This window comes from Scyliorhinus torazame, chromosome 7 (assembly GCF_047496885.1).
Source record: "Scyliorhinus torazame isolate Kashiwa2021f chromosome 7, sScyTor2.1, whole genome shotgun sequence".
In the NCBI taxonomy this organism is placed as follows: Eukaryota; Metazoa; Chordata; class Chondrichthyes; order Carcharhiniformes; family Scyliorhinidae; genus Scyliorhinus; species Scyliorhinus torazame.
In genome coordinates, this window is record NC_092713.1 from 242972558 (window position 1) to 242992172 (window position 19615).

Below are 19615 nucleotides of genomic sequence, written 5' to 3' on the forward strand. Positions count from 1 at the left end.
TGTCAATTATGAAAATGTGTGCAATCAAAAAAATCTGGACTAAAATAAAAAACAGTAATGTATCATTGAAAATTGAAGCATTATGCAAATTGAAACATAAATGTAACAATGAGGAAAAGTACAACCACTGACTGGGGACTAATGACAATCCCACAATCCTTTGGGAGTATGAGCTTCCCCAATGAGGGGGGCGGAGAAATCATTAGCAGATTCCCTGCATAAATAAAGCTGGCCAGTTTGGAACCGGCTAGAGGAGAGTGAGCAGCAAAGGAAGTTGCTGCTGCTGTTGTATATATATGTTATTGTAAATAAATGTTATTTCTTTCTATCCTTCAACTCGTGCTGGATTCTTCATGGCCCTCACAAAACGTATGTCAAATCACCTCAGTTGAATCTCAACTCCTCTTATATTTACGATATACCTGCACATAATTGGAGGTGGCAAATGCAGCTAATGCAGTTGGATCCACACAGAAAGCATCTCACTTATTCTGAGCTAGCTATTGCAAACTAATTTGGGAGGGATATCATAGAATCCTCAGAGACTGAAGGAGATTACCAAATAATAATAATGCACAGACAATGAAACATTCAAATAGATATACGCTCTTATTCTCTCATTGAGCAACATATGCTGTTCTTGTGGATGAAAAAGCAGCCGCAACAGCAAATCCTGATAAAAATATCATTCACAAGAAAGCCAATCATAATGACGCGCAAACGAAGTCGGAATCGGCACAGATGCACACTCTGTGGTGCTGAGTGAAAGCACAGGGTGAATCACTGAACATTGAAAGATAGAATAATGGTGGTTATTGGAAGAAGGGTGGTGGTTGGCAGCTGGTACTAATTAGAAATGCAACCAGCTGAGAGTGCACAGTAATGGGGGCTTGTACAGTACAAGAATCCTGCTGAGGAGCCACGTGCATCCTTGCATCTTGGACCATGGTATGGAAAGCCTGAATGAGTCCCACACATGAATATGCATTGCCATATTCCTGCTTGAAGCAATACTGCTCATCAACACGCCCGTTTGCCACTGAGTATAGAGTCATACAGCAAGATGGCAACTTCTCAATCCATCACCCCTGAGCTAGTTCTTTGAAATATGTCTGCTCCTAATATAGTTAAAAATTAAAACCAATCAACACACAAGTATATACCATTGTTCTGCAGCACATTAGCATTTCCATACCACAACAACAATGATATGCAGCAACCTGGCAGGTATTGTCGCTTGACCAGTAATTCATAGACTGAGGATAATGCTCTGGGGACCCGAGTTCGAATCCCACCACAGCAGATGGTGGAATTTAAAAACTCAATAAATCTAACGATGGCCATGAAACCATGTAGATTGTCGTAAAAAAAAATCTGATTCATGAGTGTCCTGTAGGGAGGGAAAGCTGCTAACTTTACCTGGTCTGGTCTGACTACAGAATATGGTTGATTCTTAAATGTCCTTTGAAATTGCCTAACAATTCACTCAGTTGTAATCGGCCACTACAAATGGAGCAGAAAGGAATGAAACCAGACGGACCACCCGGCATTAAACTAGGCACCAGAAATGACAACAGCAAACCCAACCCTGTCGACCATTTAAAGTCCTCCATGCAAGCATCTGGGGGCTTGTGCCAAAACTGGGAGAGCTGTCTCACAGACTAGTCAAGCAACAGCATGACAGAGTCATACTCACAGAATCATTCCTTCACAGATAATATTGAGGCAACAGCACCATTCCGGGGTATGTCCTGTGCCACCAGCAGTGCAGGCACAGCAGAAGTGGCGGCATGGTCAGCAGGGGGTTTCCTGGGAGTCCTCAACATGGACTCTGGACCCCGTGAAGTCTGATGGCACCAGATCAAATATGGACAAGGAAACCTACTAATCATTGCCATGTACCATCCCCACTCATGAATCAGTACTCCCCTTTGTTGAATACCACTTGGGGGAAGCACTGAAGGTGGCACGGGCAGAACATGGGTGGGGGAACTTCAATCTCCGACACCAAGAGTAGCTTAGCAGTACCACCACAGTCTGAGGTGGCCAGTCCCAAAGGACATAACTGCAAGACTGGCACTACGGCAGGTGGTGAGGGAACCATCAAGAGGGAAAAACTTGACCTCATCATAACCAAATTGCCTGACGCAGATGCATCTGTCCATAACAGTATCGGTAGGAGTCGCCAATGCACAGTCCTTGTGAAGACTGTCACATTGAGAACACCTTTCATCGTGTTGTGTGGCACTACCATCCTGCTAAATTGTATAGACTTTGAACAGATCTAGTAGCTCAAAATTGGGCATCCATGAGATGCTATGGACCACCAACAGCAGAAGAATTGTATCCAACCACAATATGCAACCTCATGGCCCAGCATATCTCCCACTCTACCATTACCCCAAGCCAGGTTCAATGAAGTGTTCAACAGGGCATGCCAGGAGCAAAACCAGGCATATCTAAAAATGAGTTGTCAACCAGGTGAAGCTACAAAACAGGACTATTTGTGTGCCAAACAGCGTAAGCAGCAAGCAATAGCGAGAGCGAAGCAATCTCACAGCCAACTGATCAGATCTAGGCTCTACAGTCCCTCCGCATCCAGCCATGTATGGTGGTGGACAATTAAACAACTCAATTGAGGGAGGAGGCTCCACAAATACCGCCATCCTCAATTATGGAGGAGCCCAGCACATCCATGCAAATGATAAGGCTGAAGCATTCGCAACAATTTTCAACCAGAAGTGCCAACTGGATGATTCATCTTGGCCTCCTCCAGAGGTCCCCAGTTAGTCTTCAACCAATTTGATTCACTACCGGTGATATCAAGAAATGGCTGAAGGCACTGGCTACTACAAAGGCTATGGATCCTAACAATATTCCAGCAGTACTCCGGGAGACTTGTGCTCCAGAACCTGCCGCGTGCCCCAGCCAAGCTGTTCCAGTACAGCTACCACACTGGAATCTAACCGGCAATGTGGAAAATTGCCCAGGTATGTCCTGTACATAAGAAACAAATCCAACCCAGCCAATTACCGCCCCATCAGTTAAGTCTTGATCATCAGTAAACTGAAATAAGGAGTCATCAGCAGCGCTATCAAGTGGCACTTATTCAGGAATGACCTGCTCACGGGTGCACAATTTGGGTTCTGCAGGGTCACTCAACTCCTGACCTCATTACAGCCTTGGTTCAAACATAGACAAAAGAGCTGAATGCCAGAGGTGAGGTGAGAGTGACTGCCTTTGACATCAAGGCAGAATTTGACCGAGGACTGGATTCCCCATTACACCAGCCATGTGTTTCTCGGTGGCGTGCTCTTTGCTGGGGGTGGGATTCTCTACTACCGCTACTTGTCAATGGGATTTCCCATTGAAGCCATCCCATGTCGCTAGGAAATCCATGGGCGGGGATGTATTGCCAGAGGGAAAAGAGAAACCCAATGGCCGGAAAATTATGTCCGAGTATGGCATCAAGAGATCAAAACAAAACGAGTCATTAGCAATCAGGGGGAAAGCTCTCTGCTAGTTAGAATCATACCTGGCACAAGGAAGATGGTTGTGGTGATTGGAGGTCAATCATCTCAGCTCTAGGACATCACTGCAGGAGTTCCTCAGGGTAGTGTCCGAGGCCCAACCATCTTCAGCTGCTTCATCAATGATCTCCCTTCCATCACAAGGTCAGAAGTAGAGATGTTTGCAGATGACTGCATGATGTTCAGTATCATTTGCAACTCCTCAAATACTGAAGCAGCCCTTGTCCAAGTGCAGTAAGACCTGGAGAATATCAAGGCTTGGGCTGACAAGTGGCAAATTACATTCACACCGCACAAGTTTCAAGCAATGACCATCTCCAACAAGAGAGGATCTAACCATTGTCATTCAATGGCATTACCATCGTTGAATCCTTCACAATCAACATCCTGGGGGCTAACATTGACGAGAAACTGAACTGGACTACCCATATAAACTCTGTGACTACAAGAACAGGTCAGAGGCTAGGAATCTTGCGGTGACTAACTCACCTCCTGACTCCCCAAAACCTGTCCATCATCTACAAGGTAGGAGTGTATGCTCCACTTGCCTGGGATGAGTGCAGCTCCAACAACACTCAAGAAGCTGGACACCATCCAGGAAAAAGCAGCCCGCTTTATTGCTACCCCTTCCACAAACATTAAATCGCTCTACGACAGACAAACAGTGGTCGCCATGTGTACCATCTACTGCACAAACTCACCAAGGTTCCTTCGGCAGCACCTTCCAAACCCATGACCACTACCATCTAGAAGAACAAGAGCAGCAAAAACAGGGGAACACCACCAACCCCAAGTTCCCCTCCAAGCCACTCACCATCCTGACTTGGAAATATACCACCATTCCTTGACCGTCGCTGGGTCAAAATCCTGGAACTCCCTCTCCAACAGCAGTGTGAATATACCTGCACCTCAGGGACTGCAGTGGCTCAAGAAGACAGGTCACCACCATCTTCTCAAGAGAAACTAGGGATGGGCAATAATCTATAAACAAATAAAAAAAACAAAATGCTCTCAACATCCTATTTTGAAGTAGTATAGAGCAGAATTCTTCGATCTGAGACTAGGTGTCCTGCTGTGGAGGAGGCGAGAAAACACGCCAAATCTTCCCAACCTGACCTAATTAATTATGCAATCCCATGTTTTGCACCATATTCTATGGCATGCAGGCCTGATGGTATGTAGTGTGCCGTGATATCCAGGTGCCGTATCACTGACCCACCATTTGGGAAAGAAGATGGGCCTCCAGGAACATTTTGAGGCTGCAGGATGGAACCCCTCCAGTGCGCTGAATCTCAAAAGTCCACCTGTAGGTGCACCCCCCACCCACTGCTCTGGTGTTTCTGGGTACAGGTTTTATGGCGAGCTGCAACCCGAACTTTGGAGGCAGTCCCAGGCGCTGTTCAGGTGAGTCCTGACATCTCCATACCACGTTGTTACAGATGTGTTTTGTACTAATGTGTTTCGCTCCTGGTGTCGTGGAGAATTGGGCGTGGGTGGAAGATTCCAGTCGCATCTTCAACTTCATCTAATTATCAGGAAGCAAATCAGTTTCACAGTGGGCTCTAGTGGGTTTCGCAACCTGCCATGGCGGGAACCCGTGTACGGTCCCGTGGGATATTCATGCTGGCATAGCCGATTTTTGGACTCCCGCCGAATTCTTCACCCTTGCCCGCTACTGAAGCCCCCGATGGGCCCATGGGAGAATTCCTCCCATAGCATGTTTGTTGTGTTGGGCGCTCTGGATCCGTGGAACACATGCAGGTCACCAACACTTGAAAAAGTGCAACACTATTTTATTGAATCATTAACTGTTTAACATACTCTCACTGTGGGTTAACATGATACTAGCTTTAACTAAAGACCTTTGCCTTGTCCTAACCAGTCGATGCACTCAGCACATGGTGAATGTCTGTGCTGCAGGCTGTGAGCTCTGTCCTACTAGTTAGCTGCAGCTCGAATGAGCAAGAACTCTGATGCCCCCTGTCTTTATAGTGCGTCTGCTCTAACTGGTGATTGGCTGCGGTGTTGTGTGTGTTGATTGGTCCCACTGTGTGTCCATAAGTGTGTGTCTGCACCATGATATACTGGTGTATATTATGACATCCCACCTTTTATAAAATAATGTACATGTGTGGCAATAAATAGTGTATGGTGAGAATGTCCCTGACTACGTGTGTGCGAAAGACATATTTACAGGGCTATGTACATGAGAACTAAGCTATTTACATGGGAAGGTGCCTGGTGCAGAAAAACAGTATGCAACAAGAATAACGAGATGAACACTATATACAAACCATGTAAACGATCAAATGGAAGAACAGAACAATTCAGAAAGTCTATAAGTCCACAAAGTTCACAAATTAAGTCTCTGAGGTGGGCGATGAATTCTGGTTGACCGCCTCAAGGGTGGGTCGGGAGCCGCCGACTGAGGAGCGGGATGGACTGCGTCAGCTGTGGAGCGGGCTGGACTGCGTCAGAGTGAGGAGGATGCAGAGTGACCGGGATCTCTGCATAGTCCATGGCAGGGTCAGCAGGAGGACGATGCGACAGTAGAGGATCACGTAGCGAGCGTGGAACGAGACGAAGGGTGCGTCGATTGTGGCGCAGAATGGAGCCATCCGGTAGACGAACCAGGAACGAGCGGGGGGGCACCACCTGCCGAAAGACAACAGTGGTTGCAGACCATCACCATGTGGAAGATGGATGCGGACGTTGTCATCTGGAGCCAGAGCAGGGAGATCAGCTGCATGGGAGTCATGAGCCGCCTTGTGCTGTGTATGAGACAGCTGCATCAGTCGAAGGACCGGAACGTGGTCGAGGTCTGGGACATGAATGGACGGCACCGTCATCCTCAAGGTACGACCCATGAGCAATTGGGCTGGCGACAGGCCAGTGGACAGTGGGGCGGCGCGATAGGCCAGCAAGGCGAGGTTGAAATCGGACCCAGCATCGGCAGCCTTGCAGAGGAGCCGTTTGACTATGTGGACGCCCTTCTCCGCTTTGCCGTTGGATTGGGGGTACAGGGGACTGGATGTCACATGTGCAAAATTGTACCGCCTGGCAAAGTTGGACCATTCCTGGCTTGCGAAGCAGGCGCCATTGTCCGACATAACCGTGAGTGGGATGCCGTGTCGAGCAAAGGTGTCCTTACAGGCACGGATGACTGCAGGCGATGTGATATCGTGCAACCTTATCACCTCCGGGTATTTTGAAAAGTAGTCCACGATCAGGGCATAGTCTCTACCCAGCGCGTGGAACAGGTCGATGCCCACCTTGGTCCAAGGTGACGTGACCAACTCATGGGGCTGCAGGGTCTCACGTGGTTGGGCCGGCTGGAAGCACTGACAAGTGGGGCAGTTGAGCACTGTATTGGCTATGTCTTCATTAATGCCGGGCCAGTACACTGCCTCTCAGGCCTGTCGGCGGCACATTTCCACACCAAGATGGCCCTCGTGTAGCTGTTCCAGGACGAGCTGGCGCATGCTATGCGGGATGACAATGTGGTCCAGTTTCAGAAGAACCCCGTCTACTACCGCCAGATCATCTCTGACATTATAGAACTAAGGGCATTGGCCCTTGAGCCACCCGTCTGTTAGGTGGCGCATGACACGCTGTAGCAAAGGGTCAGCCGCCGTCTCGCGGCGAATTTGGACGAGGCGTTCATCCGTGGCAGGTAGATTGGAGGCCACGAAGGCCACATGGGCGTCAACTTGGCAGACGAATCCCGCTGGGTCACATGGAGTGTTGACTGCCCTGGAGAGAGCGTCAGCAATGATTAGGTCTTTGCCTGGGGAGTATACAGGTTGGAAGTCATATCGCCGGAGCTTGAGAAGAATACGCTGGAGGCGAGGCGTCATTTCGTTCAAGTCTTTCTGTATTATATTGACCAGCGGGCGATGGTCGGTCTCGACGGTGAATTGAGGAAGTCCGTAGACATAATCGTGAAACTTAACCACACCGGTCAGAAGGCCCAGGCACGCCTTTTCTATCTGCGCGTAGCGCTGTTCCATAGGGGTCATGGCGCGTGACGTATATGCAACGGGGGCCCATGATGAGGCCTCATCGCGTTGCAGGAGCACTGCCCCAATGCCGGATTGGCTGGCATCGGTCGAAATTTTGGTCTCTTTTGCTGGATCAAAGAAAGCCAAGACCGGGGCCGTGGTGAGTTTGATTTTGAGGTTTCGCCATTCGCGCTCGTGGGAAGGGAGCCATTGGAAGTCTGTTATCTTCCTGACCAGGTTCCTGACAGCCGTGGTATGAGAGGCGAGGTTAGGGATGAACTTCCCTAAAAAGTTGACCATGCTCAGAAATCGGGGGACCGCCTTCTTGTCCTCTGGTGTTTTCATGGCTGTGATAGCAGCCACCTTGTCTGCATCCGGCCGCACACCCAACTGGGAGATGTGGTCCCCGAGGAACTTGAGTTCCATCTGACCAAATGAGCATCTGCTCACGTATGTGTTTGAATACGCGCTGGAGGCGACTGACATGCTCCTGCGGGGTGGTGGACCAAATGATTATGTCGTCAACATAGACGCGAACACCTTCAATGCTTTCCATCATTTGTTCCATAATCCTATGGAACACTTCTGTAACAATATCTGCCAAAGGGGGTATTGAATGTACACAGTTTCCTGATGGATTTGTCGAGCTGGATTTGCCAGAATCCTTTTGAGGCGTCCAGTTTGGTGAAGAGCTTGGTGCGAGCCATCTGAAATGTGATCACTTCGCGCTTGGGAATTGAATAATGCTCCCTCATGATATTGCGATTTAGATCCTTGGGATCAATGCAAATTCTCAATTCGCCGGAAGGCTTTTTTACACATACCATGGAACTGACCCAGTCGGTTGGTTCCGTGACTCTAGAAATCACTCCTTGGTCCTGGAGGTCCTGCAGCTGCTGCTTGAGGCAGTCCTTAAGGGGTGCTGGGTCCGTGCGAGGTGCGTGCACCACAGGCGTGGCATTCTGTTTCAATAAGATCTTGTAGGTGTATGGGAGCGTGCCCATGCCTTCGAAGACGTCGTGGTGCTGGTTGATGATGGCGTTGAGTTGCGCCCTGAAGTCAGTGTCCTGAAAGGCAGATGTGTCATCAGGAGAGAGAGAGTGAACTCTCTGAACTAGGTTCAACAGCTTGCATGCCTGCACGCCAAGCAGGGAGGCTTTCGAGGAGCCCACGATTTCAAAAGGAAGGATGGCTTTGCGTGACCTGTGCGTCACTTCAAGTTGGCACGAGCCGCTGGCAGCAATGGCATTGCCATTGTAATCCAATAGCTGGCAGGTTGATGGAAGGATGGCTGGTTTGACACAAAGGCTTTTGTAAGTCAGACCGCGCAATGAGATTGGCGGAGGCACCAGTGTCCAGGCAGAATCGTATTTGGGACCGGTTGACCATCAGGGTGGCACACCACTCATCGTCTGGATCGATGCTGTATCCCAACAGCGGCTGGTGTCTTTGCTTCGGGGACACCCTGTTTTTTGTCACGATACCGACTCGAGAAGGCGCCTTCGGGTCCTCGGTGTCTCTGCTGTGTGGGAGGTCCGTATCGGACTCGGTGACCGTGGGTTGAATTGCCCGGACATTCCTGCGAGGCTGGCTGAAGCGATATGAATTGGCAGGCTGAGCTGCTCGGCAGAAGGCAGCATCGTGGCCAAGTCTGCCACATCTTAGGCATTGTCGAAATTTGGCAGAGCATTGCCGTTTTAAATGGACGGAGCCACAGTTGCCGCACGTCGTAGCGTCAGCACGTTCGCTGCGCCACCGCACATGTGCGGTGCGGTCGTGCCTGGTGCGCGCCTGCGCATTACGTTCTTCGACGTCGCCGTCCCGTTTGGCGCGCACAAGTGCGGGAGTCTGCGAAAAGTGCGCAAAATGGCCACCCTCATCCAGGCTGAGGCCCTGGAATTGCTGAATTGCTTGGACCCGTTCCGCCTTGTGGGAACCTTGCCGCGCCGTTTCAGCTCCTTAGAATTGGGAATACCGACTCGTGACCTTTTCGTGTAGGACACAGGTCTCAATGGAGGTTGCTAGGGTGATCTTCTTTACTTTGAGGAGCTGCTGTCGTAGAGGGTCCGACTGAACACTGAAAATTATCTGGTCGCGTATCATGGAGTCGGAGGTGGGCCCGTAGCTGCAAGACTGCGCAAGGATGCGGAGGTGCGTGAGAAAAGATTGGAAAGGTTCATCCTTACCCTGTAAACGCTGTTGGAGCATGTAGCGCTCAAAACTTTCATTCACCTCTACGCTGCAGTGAGTGTCAAACTTGAGGAGGACTGTCTTGAACGTTGTTTTATCTTCATCATCCGCAAAGGTGAGAGAATTGAAAATGTGGATGGCATGGTCCCCAGCCGTGGACAGGAGAAGAGCTAGGAGGAGAGCAATCTTCCTGGTATCCGAGGCGTCCTCCCTGACTGTGGCCTCAAGGAAGAGCTGGAAGCGCTGTTTGAATATCTTCCAGTTGGCCCTTAGGTTGCCGGCGATGCGGAGCGACGGCGGCGGGCAGATGTTGTCCATGTTGCAGGATGACAGAATGCTGTCGGAAGGCAGATCACTTGCAGATAGGTCTAAGAAGTGCTAATATCCCTCAACACCTGGTATCATGTTGTGTTGGGCGCTCTGGATCCGTGGAACACATACAGGTCACCATCACTTGAAAAAGTGCAACACTATTTTATTGAATCATTAACTGTTTAACATTCTCTCACTGTGGGTTAACACGATACTAGCTTTAACTAAAGACCTTTGCCTTGTCCTAACCAGTCGATGCACTCAGCACATGGTGAATGTCTGTGCTGCAGGCTGTGAGCTCTGTCCTACTAGCTAGCTGCAGCTCGAATGAGCGGGAACTCTGATGCCCCCTGACTTCATAGTGCATGTGCTCTAACTGGTGATTGGCTGCGGTGTTGTGTGTGTTGATTGGTCCCACTGTGTGTCCATCAGTGTGTGTCTGCACCATGATATACTGGTGTATATTATGACAATGTTGTGTAACATAACTACATAGACAAACCCCTGTTAATGCAGTGTCAGCAGACTATCATGGCTTTAGCCTATGGGTGAAATTAAGCTCAGTGCTACTGGGAATATAGTTCTGAAATAGTATCGGGGTTTGACACCGGAAAACGTTTAACATGAACTGCAACAGGGTTAGATTTTAAAGTGGAAAGGAAGGCACTGGTCATTTTAACAGTATGTGCCATTCCTCGGGATATATTCAAATTATTATTTGTGCATTCGCATTGTAGCAATAAAATGTATTGATTTCGAAGAAAAAGTGCTTTCAATGCTACAAAACAAAAAGAAATGCCTTTGGCACTGGCATTAGTGCTAACACAAACGGTGAGAATAAAATTTAGCCTGTGGTACTCCAGAATAAATGTGATGTCTCATTCAAGGTTTTGCCAGCAGCCAACAAAATAAATCATTAATAAGAAACTTGATAACTGACAGATTGTTGCAGGCATTCTTTCTCTTGGGTGAAGAGCTATCATTACCCCCACATTTGTCATGCCTGACAGTCGTGCAACTTTCATACTCGAGAAGAAACTGCTGTAATAATGTTCCCAGTATGTCTATTCTTTAAAATAAATCTGAAGCATAAATTATTTACATTCTGAGATATTTGTACTGGGTTGAGATATAGAATTTTACTCATTAAATACTTGAGGTTGAGGGTTGAGACACATCGGTGGGGGAGAGGGGGGATGCGGGGCCAGGTTTCTGGAATAAAACAGGGAGGGTGTTGGGGGGGTGGTGTTAGTGATTATCAATAGGCGATGAGTGACAGATGTGACAGGAATTTCCAGAGTAAAATACTCTCTTGCAAGTTTAAAGTTCTGCAGTGCTGCATGTGAGATGAGAGAACCTGGCCTAGTCCATCAAATTGATTACACTGGCATTAAAAAAACATGAGATGGCTTAAAGGTGGGAGGTTAACAATTCATTTAGGAATGCAGTACTGAACCAAGACTCAATACTTTGCAGTTAAAAGTCCTGGGTGCGTTGCTGTCTCCTAGGTGTTGGGGCAAGGAATATTTGAAAGAGACAAAATGGCTGGGGAATAGGATGGAGATCAGTTCGTCATTGGGATTCAATGATAAGAAAAAAAGCCCTGAAGACCTGCACGGCAGACTTTAGTAGATTACAAAGCATGATGGAAAGTAACATAAGGGTGATCATTTACAGACTACTCCTCAACATATGTGCTAATTGAAAGAAGAATTCGAAAATTCGGATCTCCATGAAAAGCTAAGGGATTTCCTAAGTCATGGGTACTGGGGACAATGAATCAGAATCACAGAACAATACATTGCAGAGGAGGTCCTTTGCCCATCAAGTCTGCACCGATGCATGAAAATCACTTGACCTGCCAACCTAAACCCATTTGCTAGCATTTGGCCCATGGGCTTGAATGCTATGATGTGCCAAGTGCTCATCCAGGTACTTTTTAAAGGATGTGAGACAACGCACCTCCACAACCTTCCCAGGCAGTGCAATCCAGACCGTCACCACCCTTTGGGTAAAAAAGCTTTTCCTCAAATCCCTCTGAACCTCCTGCCCCTCACCTTGAACTTGTGGCCCCTCGTAACTGACCCTTCAACTAAGGGGAACAGCAGCTCCCTATTCACCCTGTCCATGCCCCTCATAATCTTGTACACCTTGATCAGGTTGCCCCTCAGTCTTCTCTGCGTCAGCAAAAACAACCCAAGCCTATCCAACCTCTCTTCATAACTTAAATGTTGTGTCCTATTCTGTAGGGACAAGTGACATCTGAACAGGAATGGAGCTTGTAAGATGAATAAATAGTGGCATGAAGGGTATTTAAACTGGAAAGTAGTGTGGAGGAAAACAACACATCAGAGAATGAGTGGAGAAGGTAGAAATATAAGGTTTAACAATTATATAATATAAACATTCCAAAAAAAGAATCGTGCCACAAGAAGGTTTAAAATAAAATTAACGAGCTATAAGAAGGAAAAAAAAGACAGGATAAAGTAAAGGTCTTGGATTATCAAAAAAACAAACAAAAATAATATTGAAGACAAGAAAGAAAAGTGATAAAGAACATTTAATTCAATGCTGAGCCCAGAAAATAAAGGAAGGAAATTAGCTGTAATTATTTACAGGAAGGTACTTGTTCGCATTAACAGAAATCTGGTTAAAAACTGGACAGGGATAGAAAACATTAGGCAGAATTTTCAGAAAAAATGGCAAAATGCCATAGTCGGTGAGAAAATCAGTGCGATTCCTGCTGGGCCCGGCAGTGCGATCCACATCGCAACTTGCAGGCACTTTGAAAACATTTTTTTCCCTACATATGAAAAATGCCACGTCTAAGGAGTGTCTCCTCCATAATAGCCCTCAACACCGGAGCCCCGCAAGGATGTGTGCTCAGTCCTCTACTGTACTCCCTATACACACATGACTGTGTGGCAACTCAATCTATACGTTTGCGGATGATACGACTGTGGTGGGCCGTATCTTAAACAATGAAGAATCAGACTACAGGAGGGAGATAAGTCATTTGGTTGCATGGTGTACCAAAAACAATCTCTCTCTAAATGCTGGAAAGACCAAGGAACTGATCATTGACTTCAGGAAGCGTAGCATGACACACACACTGTATGCATCAATGGCTCCGAAGTGGAGATGGTCGATAGCTTTAAGGTCCTGGCGGTCACCATCACCAACAGTCTGTCCTGATCCACTCACGTTGATGCAAGAGTCAAGAAAGCCCAACGGAAGCTAAAGAAATTTTGCATGTCTGCACCGACTCTCACAAACTTCTAAAGATGTGCGATAGAGAGCATCCTATCCAGCTGCAACACAGTCTGGTATGGCGACTGCTCTGTACAAGATCGCAAGAAACTGCAGATTGTGGTGAACTCAGCCCAACGCATCACACAAACTTGCCACCTCATTGATTCTGTCTACACCTCCCGCTGCCTCAGGAAGGCAGAGAGCATTATCAGAGACCCCTCCCACCCAGGCATTGCCTTCTTCCAGACCCTTTCATCAGGCAGAAAGTACAGAAGTCTGAAGACTCGCACATCCAGACATAGGAACAGCTTCTTCCCCACAGCTACAAGACCCCTCAACGACTCCCCCTTGGACTGATCTGTTCCCTGTAAGAACACTATTCACGACACCCTATGCTGCTCTTGCTCAGTATTTGCTTTGTTTGGCCTCTTTTTCCACATTGTAACCAATCACTGTTTGTCGATGTACCATTTGTCAATGTTCTCTATTGATTATCCTTTTGTCTACTATGTGCGTACTGTGTACATTCCCTCGGCCGCAGAAAAATACTTTTCACTGTACTTCGGTACATGTGACAATAAATCAAATCAAATCACTCCTCATCATAAGCCCTCCCTGCTCAGGCGTGGTGCCCACACATTATCCCCATTTGTGTTCCTGCAGGAGAATGGAAGAGTCCCAAAACCTTTTGTCGCAGGAGATGTTGCCGGCAATGCATGGCACCCAGGCCAACGCTGTAAGGGTGGTATCCACAATGGAGAGCCTGGGGCAAGACATCAGGTCCATGATGGGAGAATTCTGAAGCTTGCCTCAGTCCCTGAGGACGATGGCTGAATGGTTCAACTGCATGGTGGAGACCATGGCAGGTCTCCAGGATTGGCAGATGGCATTGAGCCTTCTGGAGCTCACTTCACCTGCCATTCCATCCCATCGAGCAACCCAGGGGCCCATGAGCACCTGGAGGGAGGAGGATCTGCTGGAGCACATCCTGGTGCCTTCAACCGAGGAGACCCTGGGAGAACACAGCCAATCTGAATCCTCCTTCTTCAGACCAATGCAACTCAAGTGCAGCAGGCAGAATAGGGTGACGCGACAACACCAGTGCCTCCCAAAAGTAGGCCCAAGGACATCTCAATCAACAGGCTGTGGAAGGCAGTTGATCGCCTCCACCTCTGAGAATACACCCAGGCATAGTGGGAGGGTTCGCAAGTAAGGAGTTGTAGGAGCACAGCGTTAGACAAAGGTCATTATCACTTGTTATATTTGCACTTGTCACTTAATTAAATGTTATTGTTGATGGACACCTTAATACCTCACATTCTTTAGCCCTCTTCCCAGTGGCAAAATGCTTCTCCCGAACAGGACAAAGTTCTTCTCACCGGCTCTCAATGTCAGACAGATGGTCTGACCCATTCATTGTGAATCTATCCTTCCCAGTGATAAGACTCAGGCAATGTTCAGTGAACCCTAGACCCTCACCCTTAATCCCCCTCCAGAGCCGAGGGACAAAGGAATGTAGCACTGTATCTCAGTCACACGTGATCCGGGGAGTCAGCACCTGGTTTCAGAGAGACAGGGTGTGTATTTACATTGTGCATTTGTCCTAGATTTTTAATGTATGGAACAATCTGCCTGGACTCTGCGCAGAACAATACTTTTCACTGTACCTTGGTACATGTGACAATAAATCTAAATAATAGCTGAGGAGCATCACAGACCATTCCTCACTGCAAGTCGTCATCACCCCCCTGCATTGATTCGTCAGCAGGCAGCCAAGGACTCGCTAACCCCAGCACCCTGATGAGTTAGGTGTCTGCAACATTTAACCCTTGGTCGCAGAGGGGTCAGACATCCTGGGTGGGGCGATGTGGGTGTGATGTTTGTGCTGCTGGACAAATTGCTGGTGCAAATCCATGAAGGGGGCGGTGATGAGGGCATCCCTAACCCTCTTGCCCATGCGCACCCTTGGCTCTGCCTGGCCTCCATCTTACAGATCCTTAGCGGTCTCATCCTCAACTCCCTCCTTAATGTCCTTCTCATCCAAGGGCACATGACGCTTCTCCAGTTCCTCCACAATAAGTTGTCACCCCGTTGCAGAGCCAGATTATGGAGCACAGCAAACCACCACAAGGTCCGAGACCCTCTGGGGGCTGTACTGGAGGGTCGCACTGAACTTGTCGAGGCAGCAGAAGCGCATCTCCAGGAGGCCGGTGTACCGCTCTATCACTAGCTGGGTGGCACTGTGAGCCTCTTTGTACCGGCCCTCTGCTGCAGTCTCTGGCCTCCGCACTGGCGTCATCAGACAAGACCTCAGGGGATATCCTTTGTCCCCTATAAGCCATACTTGCAGCCTGGGGTGATCCTCAAAAATGCCATGGATCTGTGATTGCCCGAAAATGTAAGTATCAATCATGCTCCCTGGAAAAGGTGCACACACGTGCAAGAATTATATTTGGTGGTGAAACTTGAACTACACATTTGGGAAGTTGAACCTCTTCCTGTTCGTGAAGGGGATGCCCTGATGCCACTGAGCATGTAGAGCGACATGGGTGCAGTCAATTGTCTCCTGCATCTGTTGCATACCAGCAATTGTGCCGAATCCCATAGCCCTCACATCTTGCTGGGCCTAGTCCAGGTCAAAATTAATGAAGTCCAAAGCCCTTGCATGGAGTGCTACTTCACGGATGCACTTAAGGAAGGATGCCTCTGAGATGCCACACAGGTTAGCCGTGGAGTTCTGGAACGATCAAGGCACCTAAAAGGTGCCGTGATCTTCATGGCCATGAGGAGTGGGCATCCTCTGCCACCACATGGCACCAAGTCAGGAAGGATGGGGCACAGGTATCGCGCAATCTCCTGGTGAGGCGCAATCTGCTACAGCACATGTTGTCTAACAACTCCATGAAGGACCAGTTGGGTCCTGTACACCCTCGGCCTCCTTCTGTGCCTTTGTGTCCCTTGTATGGCTGGTGCAGCCTTCGGCCCGAGCATGCCCTCCGTCCCGTCCCTTTTTCTCTACCTCACTGGGGGTTCTGACAGGAGGTTTATATGCTCGCATATTCCCAACTGGTAGGGTCAACTGGAAGGTGATGTCCACCTTGGGAGCAAATGAATCCTCACTGGTAGACGTGGGGTCTGGCACATTAGCAATCCCAGTGCCTCTCGATCCCGTGTCCCCAAGCATTGAGCCTTGCAACCTGAGTATTCATCCATTATTTCAGTTTGATTTATTTTGGGGTCCAATCAACTAAACAGAATAACAGAAACTAACTGAGGGACAAATTGAAAGGGGCCACCCCTGGGATGCATCAGATATTAAACTGATAAGAACAGATACGACACTTGATACGCCAAAAGGCCGAGAAGCGAATTTGAACCTGTGGGCAGCTGACATTGTTAAGTCTTCAGGGCCAATTAGTTTGACGAGCATGAGTCTATGGAATGTGAGTGCACAATTGCTTTCTGTGCACCTCCAGTGCAGTCATAAGAAATTTCAGGGATAGGCAGAATTAATAAGCACCGTTCTTGGCTGCATCATACCGAGACTCATTGCTAACGTGCCTCAACACTTAAGACTCTTGGACAGCCACTGCACCCCCACCCCCCACTTTCAATCTGAAATTTCACCGATGCAAATCCCATTTTTGGCCTCTTTGAAGTTTTGAGGTCATGATTTTCGCCTGCAAATTTAGGCAATATGTTTGAATACCTACATATGTAGAGAGAAACATCGCGACAAATCATGACGTATAATCGGATGTACAGTTGAATATGCATCAGCACCTCATGAGTAATAATCACTTATTGTCACATGTAGACTTCAATGAACATAGAACATACAGTGCAGAAGGAGGCTATTCGGCCCATCGAGTTTGCACCGACCCATTAAGCCCTCACTTCCACCCTATCCCCGTAACCCAATGACCCCTCCTAAACTTTATGGTCACGAAGGGCAATTTAAGTTACTGTGAAAAGCCCCTAGTCGCCACATTCCGGCGCTTGTTCGGGGAGGCTGGTATGGGAATTGAACCCGCACTGCTGACCATGTTCTGCATTACAAGCCAGCTGTTTGGCCCACTGTGCTAAACCAGAGTAATGATCATAACATAAGTTTTAAGAGCCACATATAAAGGTTTTGTATAAAACTAAAGGCAGCAGATTGAAAAGGGACTGAAAACAGATAAGATGAGGAATTAGTTAGCTGAGGGGATGCGGAAAGAGAAACTTGCACACACGACCATTTTGGATTGTTCTGAGGTTGGAAAGTTATAGAACAAATATATCTATTCAAAAATACAATTTTGTTGAATTAAACATTTCAGCACACCCCTGCTGATTTTATATATTGCACATTACACATGTTAAATGAAATTATTTTAAAAATACCCTTTTATGCTTAAAAAATTGGTAATATGTCTGCAAAAATATAAAACTGTACAACAGTTTTAAATTATTAAAATTAATGTACGTTACTATTTTTGTTCTTTAGAATGTATTAATGCTATTGCTTAATATTTTACATCATATATTTACAGCAAATGCATTTTAAATTTGAAAAGTGTTTTTCGTACATAAATTGATTAATGTCAATTCTTTGGAAGAAAGATATGAACTAAACCTGTTAACAGGTCATTAGTTTCTAGAATAAATAATTTTGAGGTAAAAATGCTGTGGGAGAGCATATTAGAATACATTTGCTTATGGTATCCCTACCTTGTTGTACAAATGATCCATAAACCAGCCACGCAGCATTGTACAAAGTTGTTGATGTCACAGATCCTATTTGAAGTGGTGATGGCTTTACCCAGCTAAACATACAGACAAGCAGGCCTATTATAAACAGAGTACCAATAATACATGCCCATACTGTCAAATCAAATGGTTCTAGGCAGGTAAACATGTCCACTCTGTGTTCTGGCTTCTTAAGTAGAAATCCTAAGGTGTAGTCCATGATCCGACCAGTGAAGTCCACAACATTCTCTCTCTCTGGAGTAATTGTCAAGGCTGAAACCGCTATATCAGCTCTCTATTGAGTAAAATTAAAACAAAAAGCATACACAAATTATGTAAAAGCTTTGTATGTTGCAATAATGACAACTGATAATCATCTAATTTTAATGATGTACCAATTTTCCCAGCTAGGCAATATAGATCTCATAATGCATAATATATTAAAGTGCAATATTAATATTGATAGTGAGCCTAAGATTTCAAAATGCATCTTGATGCACTAAAATGCACACAGACTGGAAATGAAAAGCAAAGTTCAAACATGTTAAACCTCCGCTCTTCATTTAAAAATGTATTTGTGCTTTTAGCAGTGCTGTAAAATAGTTTAATGTAAGAATTACACTTTGTTACTCTGAGAAAAGTTTTAAATTAAAATATTTGACACCATATAACAGGTATTCTACTTTGTATTGAATGCAATTCAAATATTTCACAAGAACCACAATGTAAGCTGAAGGATTTCAAAATTGGTTAATGACTCACAAGCACCGACTTGGAATTTAAAATAAAAACACATTCACTCTCTGTACCTTAACAATAGATTATTTTTTAAAAAGTCTGGTTGAGAAGCATACATTTATCTAAAATAATCAAAAAGAGACATGCTGCCCATATGTATATAACGCTTTCATGAAGACTGAATGTCTCAAAGTGCCTTACAGCTAATGAGGATTTTTTAAGTGTAGTCACTGATCTATTGTGGGAAGCATAGCAGCTATGGGCGGCATGGTAGCACAGTGGTTAGCACTATTTGTCACGGACCCTGGTTCGATTCCCGGCTTGGGTGACTGTGCGGAGTCTGCACATTCTCCCCATGTCTGCGCAGGTTTCCTCCAGGTGCTCCAGTTTCCTCCCACAAGTCAAAGAACAAAGAACAAAGAAATGTACAGCACAGGAACAGGCCCTTCGGCCCTCCAAGCCCGTGCCAACCATGCTGCCCGACTAAACTACAATCTTCTACACTTCCTGGGTCCGTATCCCTCTATTCCCATCCAATTCATGTAATTGTCAAGATGCCCCTTAAATGTCACTATCGTCCCTGCTTCCACCACCTCCTCCGGTAGCGAGTTCCAGGCACCCACTACCCTCTGTGTAAAAAACTTGCCTCGTACATCTACTCTAAACTTTGCCCCTCTCACCTTAAACCTATGCCCCCTAGTAATTGACCCCTCTACCCTGGGGAAAAGCCTCTGACTATCCACTCTGTCTATGCCGCTCATAATTTTGTAGACCTCTATCAGGTCACCCCTCAACCTCCGTCGTTTCAGTGAGACCAACCCGAGTTTATTCAACTGCTCCTCATAGCAAATGCCCTCCATA

General features: G+C 46.9%; 1 protein-coding gene and 1 pseudogene across 1 annotated transcript in view; both read right to left on the reverse strand.

The window, feature by feature from the left end:
* The window catches only part of LOC140426923 (glutamate receptor ionotropic, delta-2-like), a 758287-nt gene that overhangs the window by 137868 nt on the left and 600804 nt on the right, over positions 1 to 19615 (reverse strand). Inside the window, exon 12 of the mRNA XM_072512211.1 lies at positions 17999 to 18311. Coding sequence (XP_072368312.1) covers positions 17999 to 18311 — 313 coding nt within the window. The remainder of the gene's footprint in view (positions 1 to 17998; positions 18312 to 19615) is intronic.
* On the reverse strand, positions 16547 to 16655 carry LOC140427551 (U2 spliceosomal RNA; annotated as a pseudogene).